The following is a 15,238-nucleotide window of genomic DNA, read 5'->3' as shown; positions in this document are numbered from 1 at the left end:
GACCACCCTCAAGCTCGCCACCCGGAAGCACCATCAACTGATCCACGCCACCAAGAAAACAGCATTCAAGGACCGGCTGGACAACAACACGCACAACTGCAAGGAACTCTTCAACATCGTGAAAGAGCTCTCCAACCCCAACGCCGGAAACAACAACATCACCCCGTCACAAGACCTCTGCAACTCCCTCGCCTCCTACTTCCACAACAAGATCGCTGACATACACAACAGCTTCAGCCCACAAACAACACTCCCCACGACCGCACCAACGCCCCCCACCACCACCCTCAGCGCCTGGACCCAGATCAACACAGAAGACACCATCTGCACGATAAACTCTATCCACTCCGGATCTCCGACCGACCCCTGCCCCCACCACGTCTTCAACAAGGCCGACGCTGTCATCGCACCCCACCTGCGGGACATCATCAACACCTCCTTCGACACCGCCACCTTCCCTGAGAGCTGGAAGCACGCCGAACTCAGCGCTCTACTAAAGAAACCAACAGCGGACCCCACCGAACTCAAGAATTACCGCCCCATCTCGCTCCTCCCGTTTCCAGCCAAAGTCATCGAGAAGACCGTCAACAAGCAGCTGGCCGCCTTCCTCGAGACGAATGGATCCCTCGACCCCTCACAGTCCGGCTTCCGAGCCAACCACAGCACCGAGACCGCCCTCATCGCTGCCACCGATGACATCCGAGCCCTGCTGGACAACGGTGAAACAGCGGCCCTCATCCTCCTAGACCTCTCCGCAGCGTTCGACACTGTTTGCCACCGCACCCTAGTGCAGCGCCTCAGCAACATCGGAATCCAGGAGAAGGCACTGGAGTGGATCATCTCCTTCCTCGCTGGAAGGACACAGAGAGTCCGCCTACCACCGTTCAGATCTGCAGCCACGGAAGTCATCTGCGGCGTTCCCCAGGGCTCCTCGCTCAGCCCCACCCTCTTCAACGTCTACATGAGCCCCCTTGCGGCCATCGCACGCCAACACAACCTCAACATCATCTCCTACACCGACGACACCCAGCTGATCCTCTCCCTGACCAACGACCCCGCCGCCGCCAGAACCAACCTCCACGAAGGGATGAAAGACGTAGCCGATTGGATGACGACCAGCCGCCTGAAACTGAACTCAGACAAGACGGAAGTCCTCATCCTGGGCTCCTCGCCCTCCGCCTGGGACGACTCCTGGTGGCCCCCCGCCCTGGGCACCGCACCGAAACCGACAGACCACGCACGCAACCTGGGCTTCATCCTGGACTCCTCCCTCTCCATGACCAGACAAGTCAACGCCGTCTCCGCGTCCTGTTTCAACATCCTGCGCATGCTACGGAAGATCTTCCGGTGGATCCCCACCGAGACCAGGAAGACGGTCACCCAGGCACTCGTCACCAGCCGACTGGACTACGGCAACGCCCTCTACGCTGGAACCACCGCCAAGCTCCAGAAGAGACTCCAGCGGATCCAGAACGCCTCAGCCAGACTCATCCTCGACATCCCCCGACGCAGCCACATCTCCGGACATCTGAGAGACCTGCACTGGCTCCCCGTCAACAAGAGAATCACCTTCCGTCTCCTCACCCACGCACACAAAGCCCTACACGACCAAGGCCCGAGCTACCTCAACAACCGCCTCAACTTCTATGCTCCCAAACGCCACCTCCGATCGACCAACCACACCCTCGCCGCCGTCCCCCGCATCCGAAGAGCAACAACTGGAGGAAGGTCCTTCTCCTACCTAGCCGCCAAAACCTGGAACACCCTCCCGACCGACCTTCGTCTGACCCAAGACCACCTCTCCTTCAGGAAGAAGCTCAAGACCTGGCTGTTCGAGCAGTAGCGGCACCCCCCCCCCCTCCCCCCAAGCGCCTTGAGACCCTCCGGGTGAGTAGTGCGCTGTATAAATGCCTTGATTGATTGATTGATTGATTGATACTTCGGGGGGGCATTGCTCGGATCACGTGATACACAGGAGCTACACGCATGCGCTCTGCCAGATTGAGGCGGCTTCCTAGGACTCAAACACTCACGTTCCATAGGTTCTCCTCCTCACAATGAAGAATACATCCTTTGCAGCACGCGTCCAATCTGCCCCAGTGTGGCATTCTTAGATTTTGATAACGTTTCAGCCATTTAGGGGTCAATATTTGAACCTTCATTTGTAGACATCGCACGGAGACCAAACTCAGAGGGGTCTCAGCTTTCCTTCCACATGTGTTGTGTGTCGGCTTTCCTTCCACATGTGTTGTGTGTGTGTGTGTGCATCATGCCACCTCTTAGTCTGCGCCCCCACCCCTCGGTTTTGTTCAAACCATATCCCCCCCCCCCCCCCAAAAACCCCCTCCTCCACACAGGGTCGGGTTTCCCCTGCATGCTCACTGAAACAGAATCACTTCCTGGGGCGTGTGCTCGATCAACCAACCACGCACTCCTAATAAAGGGCTCTTTTCTAACAGAAGCCGTTGTAGCGCCTTCATGCCGCTCTGACCCTGGAGAATGACTAATCCGATGTGATGCAGGTTTCACGCTATGAAAGCGCATCTGCAAAACTCTGTGAATGAAGTGGCATTAGTGTGTTTGTATACACAGTACAACTCTGGCTCCTACTAAACTGGAAGTCGTGTCAAAAGCTGGCATGGCGACAGTAAACCTATTTTACATAAAAGCAAACTTTTCAGATTCAGCCGCAACCTCGTCTGTGAATCGAAACCATCAAGCCGCACATGGCACTCTGGTGGGCAAGGGCCTTTGCCCGCATGCAGATGGTTTGACACCTATTGGACTTTTGCTCTGTGATTGGGCAATATCTGTTTTTTATCAAACTTGATCATTAGAACTCAGCATTGTCATCCTTCGTAACCTATAAACACAAGAAGGAGTCGTGTGTGCAATAGGGTGACCAACTGGCACTAGTGCAAATTCAGGACGGTGAGTGTAAAAATTCAGGACAAAGGGTCAAAATTCAGGACACAAATTCAGGACAGGAGGTCAAAATTCAGGACAATAGGTACGTTTTACAGACACATCAGAGGAGGTCGCGCAATAGTATATAAGTAAGCCCAGCCATATCCAAACATATTCAACCATTTGCAAACCTATCCATCATGTATCCTTCCATCTATCTATCATTTCACTCATCCATCCCTTCATCCATCCTTTCACTCATCCATCCATTATCCATCCATCCACCCTTTCACCCTATCCATCTGTACACTCATCCATCCACTCTTCTACCCATCCATTCACTCATCCATCCATCCAGCCATTTACCCTTTCACCCATCGAGCAATCTTTTCACTTACTCATCCATCCACCCAGTCACTCATCCTTCCACCCATCCACTCATCCTTCCACCCATCCACCCTTTCAGTCATCTATCCATCCTCCCTTTCTCTCGCCATCGACCCTTTCGCTTAGCCATCCTTCATTCCATCCATCCACCCACCCATCCATCTACTCATCCACTCATGAATCCATCCATTGACCGTATCACTCATCCATCCTTTCTCTCATCCATCTATCCTTTCATTCCTTCACTCATCTATTCATCCTTTTGTCCATCTACCCTCCCTTTCACTCATCCCTCCATCCACCCTTGCACTTATCAATTCATCAATCCATCCATCATTTCACTCATCCATCCATCCACCCACTCACTCATCATCCACCTTTTCACTCATCCATCCACCCTTTTACCCATCCAGCTATCCTTCCACCCATACATCCAGCTATTTACCTTTTCTCTCATTCATCCTTCCACTCACTCATCAATCCATCCATCCTCTCTCATTATCCATCTATTCAATCTTTCATTCATCCATTCACCCTTTCACTAATTCATTCATCCAGCCATCCACCCATCCCTTCACTTACTCGCCCACCTTTTCATATTAATTTTGAGGTGAGCCTTTTTGAGAAGAGGCCCATCATGAACTTTACTCTCGCTGCAGGAGCCATGGACTGGGACAGGATCCACCACAGGGGGTGGGGGGGGGGGGTGATTTTTGGGGCCCTGTGCAGAAAGGGAATGTGTGAGGCCCCTCTAAATTGCAGAGACATAACACATTCAGGGCTGTTTGCATCTGAATAGATGCCCCTGCTCCTGAAGCTGCAGCCCCCCCTCTCTCAGTCACCTTTAAACACCTCTTAACAGCTCATCAAGGGCTGAAGGTGTGAGGGTTGCCACCCCGCTGTGCCTCTCCAATGCTGCTGGGTAGCTGAGCTTTGGTGCTGCATCGGAGTCTGTTACACCCGACCTCAGCAGCATCGGCGTCAAGAAGGGAGGTGGGTGGAAGCTGTGCCTAGGTTTGTGCGAGCGGTGCCCAGTTAAAATTACGGACAAATGGCGTCCGTTAAAGAATCCTTAACGGACAACGGACAGACGGCCGAAATTACGGACTGTCCGTGAAATTTACGGACGGTTGGTCACCCTAAGTGTGCAAGCTGTGTCCGAGAGTGGTCCGGGGTGGAGCTTTGGCCTGCCTGGGGCAGCTTCCTCAACAAACTCTCGTGCCTTTTTTTTTTTTTTTTTTTAAAGTTTTATATAGCGCGAACTAGACCGAAGGTATCATGTATCAGAGCGCTTTACATGAGCACCAGTTTCGTTACAGATGGACACATTTATTTTTGCTAGGCTCAGAATCACATGATGTTGAGCATCTATGCTGAGACTCCAACCCGTTTCCCCAGCTTCAAGGTCGAGCGCTCTAGCCGTAAGGCAACATCCTGGTCAAGTCGCTCACTGGGTAAAGCAGCTCCGAGTAGATGTCACTAGGAAGCCTCAAGGTAACTCCACACAGACAGTCAAGGGGCACCACAAAAAAAACGTGAGGCACAGTCAGGGTACCCCTCCCCCCCCATCCTCCCAGCAGCGCCATGACTTCTACCCTCTACCCACGAGAGGGAGGCCAGGTGTAAGGCCTACCTGCAGATTCACGTTGGAGCATTGAGTAGTCTTTCCATCCCACATCCCTCAAAGCGACCGACCTCCTTGGAAAGATGGGAGCCACTTCCGCTCACTTATAATCTTATAGTATCATTGGTTTCTTGCAGGGCCAGTACTCCAGTTATTATCTAACCTGTTTCTGGCCAACTCTGCATTTATACCCCCTTAATAATGTTTCCTTCTGCACATCGGTGCACCTTCCTCAGAATCACTTGCCTAACTGCATCTTGTCCTTGGATTGGAGCAGGCAGCAAGACAACTGTCAGCACCGCCCGCAACATACAAGTGCATACCTTCTCCTTCTTTCCACTGTCTCGAATATTACCGCCCAAGCAATTCTTTAACAGCACCGTAGAGCCCAGTTGTCTTGTTAAGGGCTGTTCAGTGAACCTGTAGAACAGGAGCCTCACTTGAACCAGCCAGACGATCCCCCTTTTAGGCCGAGTTTCCTGAAATAGTATTTTCTCCACTTTGATTTCTTCCAACTTGTTAGACGCCTTTGTGCAGGAGAATTCAGCCCCGGACATTACAAGTGAGACCCTCTGATTGTATCGAGTGTACGTGTCTCTTTCCACCTTTCAGTCCGCAGTCTTGGTTTACTATGAGGATATCTCCCTATCAGACTCCATCCCTTCCCTCCACTCATTTTACTAACACCCCTCCCCCAAAAAAAAAACAGGGTACACAGGCAAGTACTAACTATATAACTCAAAAAATAGAAAAGTAAAACAAGGTCCAGTCTCTGGGCCTGAACCCCACTGTGTCTTTCCACTGTCGTCACTTTTCTCTGTGTTTTTTCACTGCAGGTAACATATTGTCTATAACCGTTGTGAGCTGGAGTACACCCCTTAAAATCACGACCATTTGAAGAAAGTATTTCACTGGAGGTCGAGACACATCTCAGTTACAAAAGAAATATTCCCTATCTATCCGGCTTCCTTCTCTCTGTGGCAAGAGATTACTCTTTTCATGATGTGATCCATTTCAAAACTCTACTTTCACAGGACCCTCTCTTTCGAGATTTTTTTTGTTTCTTTCCCCCCTTGTCTCTCATGCTGTTTTAGGAGTTGCTGATAGGTCTCTCTGAGAAGCTGTGGTCTCTTTTCAGGTGACTCCTCCGCCCATGATCGTTTACACTTCCTGCACTGGGGTGACATGGTAAAAAGCTCCAATCTTATGGAATTTTATGCCCCAATGGAAAGTCCAGTGAAATCTTCGGTCTTTTTTAATCCGCTCCTCAAAGCTGCATCATTTTAGCCAGTGTGCTTCTGCCACATCTTGAAGCAGCAGGTAGTGTCTCTTTGAACGTCCGTTGCGCCCCCAGTGCCCTGCTCTCCTGACCAATAGTTCTTTTTACTGAAAGAACAGGTTGGCCCAATGTTCCTCGGTTACTTGCTACAATTTCTGTTTTCTTGGGCCCACCATTTCAGTCGTTCAGATCCAGGACTGAGGCAAAGAGCACAATGTCGGTTCATTCAGAGTATTCTGAGATTTCTGGAGCATGTTATCGCTTCAAGACCATTTCTCTAAGTCCTCACATTTAGCATGAATGCGCCTTGTCCTTTTTCATAAACAGCAGATTCGAAGTCAACTACTGTTCCTGTGAATCTCCGCTGTTTCCTTTGCAGGCCTTCTTTCCATACCTTGCATAGTTCATGCAAAACGGAGAGAATATCTTCCTTGTTGAGCTGCTTGTCTTCCTCTCTGGTTGCCACTGTGGGTTTGATTTAGGACGTCGAAGGTTCACGCCACCAGGTTGTCGTCTTGCCTCAGTGGTTCCACTGGTCCATCACAGCTTTTCAGCAGCTCGTTCAATCTAGGATGCACGTCTCTCCCAATGAACGGTGCCATCCTATATCCGACCCTTGTTGTTGGTTCCCTAGCTACTCATTAGGACCCTTTGATAACTGTATTTTTGGTGTTTCTAGACCAATATATCCTTAATTCCCTTCAGTTGTGCTGTGGTCTTTGCATACAAATGTGACCGGTTTCTCTTTTTGAAGGATAATGCGAACTTTTTTGTTATGTGCATAGAACTGTGCAAAAAAAGTCAGGTTACAGAAGCACAACAGGGTGGCCCAATACTTAGGCACTGTTACATTAGTCAAATCCACATAAAAAACAGACTATATGAAGAGACCACCCCAACCAGTAGAGTGCGGCTAATTGGATATTTGCAGCCCCCACCAATTGTTTTTTTTAAATTTACTGAGTACATTTACCATGGAGTTCAAAGTGGATGTCCAAGTTTACACAATCAAGTAGGAACAAAATCGCTGTGGTGTGCAGGGCTGGGTGAACAGGTGGCGGCTGAGCTGCCACGAACTGTCCTGCTTCCTCCTGCTGGTGGAAGGAAAAAGTGGCGTGGGATCCCTGTGTTCCCTGAAACCGGGGTTTTCAACCGGAGAGCTTGGACTAGTCTTTGGGTCGCGCTTGTTCTTTCAAGCGTGTGGCTGCTGCCTAGCGTCGGGTTGCTATGCCTTTCCTTGTGCATTCAGCTGTAGGAGTGTGGCTACCATAGGGAGCTTCATAGTCCCTTTCTACCCGCGGTGAAGGAGCCACAAGGGGTCCCTCTCCTTCGGAGAGGAGAGTGGTGTTGTGGTAACCCTGTGCACAGATTGAACCTGTTAATCTTTTCAAAGAAAGACTACTGCTTCTCTGTGGGGCTGTAATAGAGGAGGGACGGGTGCACTGCCCGTGGTCTCCTTCTCCTGTCCAGCCTGGGTCCTCGGATAAAGGGCGCTGTTGCATACCGTGCTGCAGAGTGCAGTAGATATCCTCCTGTTCTGATTCGCCATAATTAGTCTATGCTGGCCTCCACCATAGGTTTCATTCCCATCCCCAGGTCCACTTCTCCTCCATGGTGATCCATTTTGTTTATGTTTATGTTCCTCCAGCTTGAGTTTTCAGTTCTTGCTCTTCTCCTCCGGCCCAGACCCCTAAGTCATGAGACCTGGTGGTTCCATGTATGCAGTGTCCCTCCACTACTGTAGCTTCTTACTTGTTGCGTCACATCGTTTCCTTCACTGGCCAATGGTGCAGTAGCCACGCACCTCTATGCCCGTGTGTGTCTACTCATCTATGCCTGTATTCTCGCTCACCTCTGACTGCCATTTTGTGATTTTAGATGCTGCTTTTGCAATATCCAAAATCGATCCCCTGTTACCTGGGGGTCATCCCTCATCCCCACACCAGGTGATCAGGCTTTCCTTTCAACCACAGTTCATGCCAGCTCAGCCCCCACCCGCTCACACCATCCATCGCCCATTGCCTCTAATGTGGGGCTTCCAGTTGGCTTTCATTCATAACCTCACAGAGGCATGTCCACCATCCTTCCCCAAAATGTGAATGTCCGATGGTCTACACACATCTCTGCTTAAAATTTAGAAGCAAAAAGATAGTGAAAAAGAAAACTAAACGTCAACAATTATGTTCAGTGCCAGAAACCTCCTGCTTTTCACTTAAGTTTCACAATAATATGGGAGACCGAGAACCCAGTAAGACAAGTTGTCCCAACACGCACCCAGTCATGGAGTCAGACATACGTTGAATAAAAAAAAGAAATTGGCCATGAGCCAGATTAAGTATTGATAGCTATAAGGAATGTTTTAAACAAACAGAACTCGATGGCAATTGTTGACTTGTTGGCCCCTATCTTTTCGACTTTGCTCTTATTCAAACATCCAAGCAAGGGCTTAGCTGGCGGATAGCTCGTGGCAGCCTTCCTCTTCCTCCCTGTAGGTCCTCCTCTCCTCCCAGTGCAGTTATGTGCTGGCAGCACCAGTGCAGACGGACGCCCATGCCCAAGGCGGTCATGGGTGGGAGCAATGAACAGTGGTGGATGTTTGCCCATTAACTACGGCTGTGAGAACAAGCACTCTCTCACTGAAGCCAAGTCTGGGAAGGACGCGCTCTTCTTACACATGCACCAGTGGGCACCAGTCCTACAATAGCCCTCTAGAGCCCAGCATTGCCAGGTAAAGCACTCAGCTTACTGTGCTACTCTGCACTGCTTACATCTTTGCCGAACTCTCAGAACAGGAAGTACTTGGATACAAGGGGATCCTGCAAGAAGGAATATGGCCCGCGCATCAAGCAATGCCCCTGCAACGAATATGAATTAAAGTACAGAATGATTGTCTTTAATTTGAAGGCGATTCTAATTCTCTGAATATCTGTAAACACTTAGAGGCCTCTGGAAAGGTCTTTAAACCTCCTGCTTCCCTCCTTTTTGAGGGCTCAACTCCACATCAACTCAGTACCGATCGTGGTTTCAGCAACAATGGATGGAACCTACATAGACTCCGAGGTTTAAGCTTGATGCCAATGGGCAAGGATGAGCCTCCAGGCGACCTTCACCTTCTGACCTGATGGGGGGTGCATTTTTAAAAGCTTACCTTAATATGGTCACATACTCACAGGTGCGGCAAAGAAGGCATACATCTTGCACCAGCAGGAAGGCCCAAGCAGCGGTTCCATAGATACTCGTGTACACTCCCAATCGCATCGACCACTCCGTATACGACCAAGGCGAGCCCGCGGGACAGCCTAGCAGCACTCGTCACTTGCTGCGGAAGAAGACTGATGAAGACAGACTCTCACCGTGCAGCCATCTGCCCGAGCTGGGCTGGATATATTTTTAGGTGCAGGGACATGAGTAGATTTGCTGATAGCCGAGTTCTGCCTAATATTTTCTTCAGCCGCAATGCATGTCAGTCTCTCTGTCTGTTACCTTAATGGGAACTAGTCAGCGAACTGAGCAGCGATCAGCCTTTAAGCTCCCTACTGCAAAGACTGTGATGTTTATCAACATGTATGTGTGCCATGACCAACACACAAGCATCAACTGTGCCTCACAATCAAACTCCATTTTTTAAGCTGACTGCAAAGCTTGCTTGACCCAAGTTCAAAGGGCAAAGTGCCAGATACAACACTGTAAGCGAGCAACTGTATCACGTCATAGGTGCGGTGTCACGTGTCGGCTGATTGGGTTACAGTGCTGCTGGAAATGTTCCCAATCACCCTTGACCGCTGGAAATAGCACGTGGCAAGCAGTGCGATTCCTTTTCCGCCTTTCTTCACCACAGGCTTTGTCGTCTGCACTTGACCCACGCGCCCAGCACTGCATTACCAGCCAAGGCTCCCTGCCGATTGGACAACTGAAGAGCGGCTCCTCGCCTAAGTCTTCCCTCCATGTGAGGCGATATCAATCAGAATTGTGGCGGACACATTTATTTCATGCACTCTGGAAGCTTGGACTGCACGTGGAAAGGGGGACCAAGCATCTAAAACTTGACGATGTAATGGAGCCTGGCTGGAAATCAATGGACATCAGTATTCAGCTGTCAATTGTAGGCCAGCTTCTACAAGAGAAGACAAGAGAGTTCTTCTGTCAGCAGAGCAGGTGGAGGACATTGGGCACGCCACCAAATCAAGCTTATGAAACAAGGTAGTCCAGCCAAAGAATTTCAGAAGTTTGTGTGCCGGTGCCAAGATGCACTGCTCCTGTGTGGTACGGAGCTAGGATCCGGACAGCACATCAAAGAGCCCATGGCTCTTAACATTAGGACCATGTTCATTACATGTCCTACTGTACTGAACACAGGACTTCATGTGTGGTCGCCCGCCTCAAAATGTCAGGATAAGAAGCAGCTGAGTTTGTATATTACACCTTTATCAACTACCGGGGGCCTCAAGTGAACTTCTGCAGCTTGGACGGGATCCAAGAGCGTCTTGGAAATATTTGTGCTAAGAGCGCAATATCAAGTGCGTCAAGCGTGGCTGGCAAATCCAGCATGCTGCGGTGTTTGGAGGCCAGGATTGGAATTTTTCTCCAGCAGCAAACCAGGCATGGAGACATCTCCTGCTCTCCTTGTGCCTCAGTGCAGCCAAGGGAAGAAATGAGCACGCTTTCATGCCTGTACATCACACACATACACAACTTACCAATTCCTTGTTTTGCCCTAGATTATTTTTCTTAGACATTTACAATTTTTGCAGATTAATGACAAAAGGCAGAGCAGCGATTGTGGCTTCACCTGCACAACTCATCCAGTTATCTCCGCGTAGCACCGCACTGTCGCGAGGCCATGAAAATGGCAATAGAGGGCTATACAAATCTCTGTTTACACAACTGAGAGATGTTGACAGCAAATGCCACTGGGTCGATGCTGTAGGCAACCTAAACATCAAGATGACTCTCACAACTTTCCACAGTGAGTGAGCAAGGCGTGAAACAACAAACCGAGCAGCACGTAAGCAGCCCCAGGTGAAAAAGCTGTAACCTCCCTCCACGGTCACACCACAGCCGTTCATTTATCAACTCTAAGCCTCGCCTACCCCGAGGTGTTGGTTCAAGTGTGTGCTTTGTATCCCGTGTGTATATCTTTCGTCCATGTATTGTTCACGCCTTGCATTGAATCACCTCTGCTATGCGCAGTGGCTAGCTGGCTTTGGGGAGCGAGGGGACGTCCACGCACTATAAGCACTTCTACTATAAGAAATACAATTGGACTATCTCACTGGCTAATAATGAATGGCTAAATCACTAGAGATACTTCCACAACCAAGTAGAGCTCCTGAACGAGAGATGCCTGCAGCCTACTGAAACAGACTTCCCTTTTGGGGTGAAGGGAGCACAAACTTAACACAAATGTAGAATCTTCCAGGACTGCCAGCATCTTAGGCCATTGGAGGGAACCAAAACTGCGCTTTTCTTCTGATATTAAATTTGGTAAATGATCTTGATGTCCCAAAGGGTCATCAATTGTGATGGTTTCTTACACAACAGATACCCAGGGTACATGGCCGTTTGTGTGTCGTAGCGTGTAATAGTTGCTGCTGAAGTGTTTACGTGTTTGCATGATGTTGCAGGCGCTGAAACAGAGGAAGCAACAAAAACCAGGGACTTTAGGTCAGAAAGCTCCCCCCACTTTACCGGATCATACTCGGTTCCCCAGGGTGTACACACTGAAGTCTAGATACTGCCTCTACAAGCCAGGTTGGTACTCGATTCGAAGGCTAAGCGGAGTCCAGCTGGGAAATAGATAACCAGGGCCAAAAAATGCAATCCCCTTAATCTGCACCTGCAGCAGGGGAGAGGCGTGCAGCACACCGTTACCCAACGAAAAACACAATTATTTAACAAAGTGAGCTTGACTACAACTTGTTGGCTTTATAGCCCACACCTGAAATTATAAATATGTGGAATGTACACATACCTCATTTCGCAACGTAAAACAAAAAATAAGTAAATGTAATGTAAAAATGTCAAAATAATGCAATGCTGGGTGCCCACGATGGTCCCAAGTTCCCAACCCCTCTACCCCACCTCAATCATATCCTGCATACTGTAACCTGCTCTTACCCCAGACCCCCCCCCCACCCCCGCCCAGCACCTTAGAACTGAGATGCTCCTGTTACTTACTATCCCTATTACACCGAACGCCTTAACCTGTAATAATAACAATGAAGCGAGTATTCAGAGAGCGAGAAGACACGACCACCAACAGAACCCGAGAGAACAATATAAGAGAGACCTGGACTCCTAGGGCCAGACAGCACGAATTAATGAGGGATATTAACACGCAGACACAGATTAGGGGTCATACAATATTACCCGCCAAGGGAAGCCCACCTCTGTGGGGACCCGGCACCACTGCACCAACCACCAAACAGGGGCAAGGGGCTGCTGGAAACGGAGACCAAGGAGTTATACAAAAAAGTTATATAACATGACGTCAGTTGCTTTAATGGTTGTGACATCACTCACTGGGGTCACAGCCCAGTCACCCGCTCGTTAGTTGAAGAATCGATAGCTCGCGAACAATTCCCGCACTTGGCCATTTCAAACTTACAGCACCACAATGGAGAAACAGAACACACTTACAACTGCCTCCAAACTATTCAACCCAAGCAATGCAGATAATGTGGATGAAAACCTAACAGAGAAGTGTAACTACAGAGAGGCAATGCACTTCATGGCAGCACAGAGGAGCGCATGCGCTCAGGCAGCCCCTGTCGGGGAAGAGCAAGCAGGCGGCAGCTATATCAAGAACAGCGTCAAACTCAGCATCTTCCAACAGATGACTCAGAGCTGCGGAGGATCACACTGACAGTACCCTCTCAATGCCGCGCTGTGACTCAAAGCTCCCACGTTATGTCTGAAGGCAGCCCACGTCTCAGGCACTTCAACCACCTGCACTTCAACAGCGACCCCGCAGCTGAATATAATCTGATTACATGTAACTTGATATTTTACATCATTCACCTTAATCAAGACGAGTTTACAAAACTAAAAAGGGCTTGCTAGCAACTCGTTTTTTGAAAACTTCTGTAATATGCAAAACAAATTTGGCAAAAATATAAACATGAACTGGCAGAGTAACCCAGGCACACCTGCCCTAGAAATGAACTGCACTCCTTTCATGCAGCTATGCATGTGAGCAGGGAAAATGCCAACACTCACAGCACCTAAGAGCCAGTGGCGAGAGCTATCCAACACATTGCCACATGCTGTGGTGGGCGGAAGTAAAATATGAATGACAACTGCACAGTCCAATGGTTGAATAGTGCCGTCTCAAAACCCCCATAGGATTATGTTTATTACACAGGCGGCAACAGCACCTGTGGAGTTATAATTGGGTTGGAGTTTACATTGGACAGGAATGTCTTCTTAATCTTGCATAGCTGCCAAGGTTTCAGATTGCTTGTGTGTGACATTTTCATAATTTCAGTGCAATTATGAATGAAATTCAAAGACTATGAGTGACACTTTCTCACGAGCAAAATCAAGCAATGATGACAAGGGAAACATATACATTTCAAAATTACACCCATTTGAGCAACAAGAAACTATAAGAAGATCTTAAAGATGTTGCAAATCACCGGAAATGGAAGGGCACTAGGAAGTGAGGGAGGCCCCAGCGCGGGGCCTGAGCCAGCCTCACTGACACTGAACCCAACTGTGGGCAGCCAGTGACTGCAATGCAGAGCTCAGCTCAGGCGCTGCAACTTTACTCAACTCATCCATTCTCTCATCTGCTCACTCACTCACTTGTCCATCAGTACAATCTCATTATCATATTCATCCATTGATCTGTTCATGCACTTAGTAATCACTGCATGCACTCAGTTATTACTTGATGCATGCTTTCTACTATTCATCCACTAATCTATTCAAGTAGCACTCATTAATACACTCACTCAGTCACCATGCCATTCATCCATGCGCTCACAAACGTACATCATCTCCTCTTGCAATCATTCAACCATCCATCTATGAACTTGCTCGTCTATCTTTCTATGTTCTCCCATTAATACATTCTCTTAACCTTTCATGCATCCCCAAAGACGGTGGCATGCACAAAACTCGCCAATTATTGAATAAACACATTCAATTAACAAGCATTGGCATAGCCAATAGGTCTCGCCTCGGAGACCTTATCAGTGTTTTGCTAGAGGTGTTTGGAAGTTTGGTAAGAGAAGCAATTTAACATAAAGGGATATGAAAAATAAAACCAGGAAAGTGTGATGGGGGGGGGGGGGGAGGGAGAAGCAAAGGGATGAGAGAGAGTGAGATAAAGAAATGGCAGATGGCGAGAAGAAGCAAGTAGAGGGATAAATATAAAATGGGTTTGGTAAATATAGAAAAACCTTTTAGTGGTCGCAAACCCCTTCAAAGGTGAGGGAAAGGTAAGGGAGAGGATCGATGTGGGGTTATATCAGAGCTGCTGACTTTGGTACGGGGAAACCAGGATCGAATCTCGGCGTCAGCTCAACAGCCTGTGATTCTGGGCAAATCCCTTAATCTCCCAATGCCTAAAAATAAAAAGTGAATGTGGCCTTCTGTAATGTAACTGGTACTAATGCAAAGTGCTCCAAAACATGCGGGTGGAGTTCGTGTTTTATAAAGCTACAAAAAACTAGGAACCTTTATTAACAAGTTTGTTTATTTTTTATTTCCTTCCTGTGACTCTTGCACATTTTCTTACATTGCTACGTTCGTGGAGCGTGTTAGCTCTGTTTCTTTACTGGTGTGAGTGCCTAATAGTGCTTACAAGAACCACTTCGGGTGGACATGATCCGAGCGGGGCGTGGGGGCTACAACAAGCTTTCGACTTGTTTTCTTGAAGCCCATAAACACAGAGGGCCCGATCCACAGAACTAACTTAAGACAAAATCCTAAACTTACTACCATTTTGGTATTCACAGAAGGCACTTACTCATTTCGGTATTCACAGAAGTTAGGAGTCCTAACTTTAGGACTCCTAAATGCCTTCTGTGAATACC

General features: G+C 48.7%; 1 protein-coding gene across 2 annotated transcripts in view; it reads right to left on the bottom strand.

Moving 5' to 3' along the window:
• MVB12B (multivesicular body subunit 12B) overlaps nt 1–15,238 on the bottom strand; it is a 390,107-nt gene that overhangs the window by 339,206 nt on the left and 35,663 nt on the right. The window contains exon 1 of one of the 2 annotated variants that reach the window (XM_085613812.1): nt 9,368–9,471. The exons of the other annotated variant lie outside the window; for it this stretch is intronic. Within the exon in view, the coding sequence (XP_085469938.1) occupies nt 9,368–9,427 (60 nt within the window). The 5' untranslated portion in view covers nt 9,428–9,471. Of the gene's footprint in view, nt 1–9,367; nt 9,472–15,238 lie in introns of those variants that run through there. 2 annotated transcript variants of the gene reach the window in all.

Source organism: Triturus cristatus, chromosome 1_2 (assembly GCF_964204655.1).
Source record: "Triturus cristatus chromosome 1_2, aTriCri1.1, whole genome shotgun sequence".
NCBI classification, from domain to species: domain Eukaryota; kingdom Metazoa; phylum Chordata; class Amphibia; order Caudata; family Salamandridae; genus Triturus; species Triturus cristatus.
Note: the sequence above shows the minus strand (reverse complement) of the source record. Positions and strands in the feature narration are given on the sequence as shown.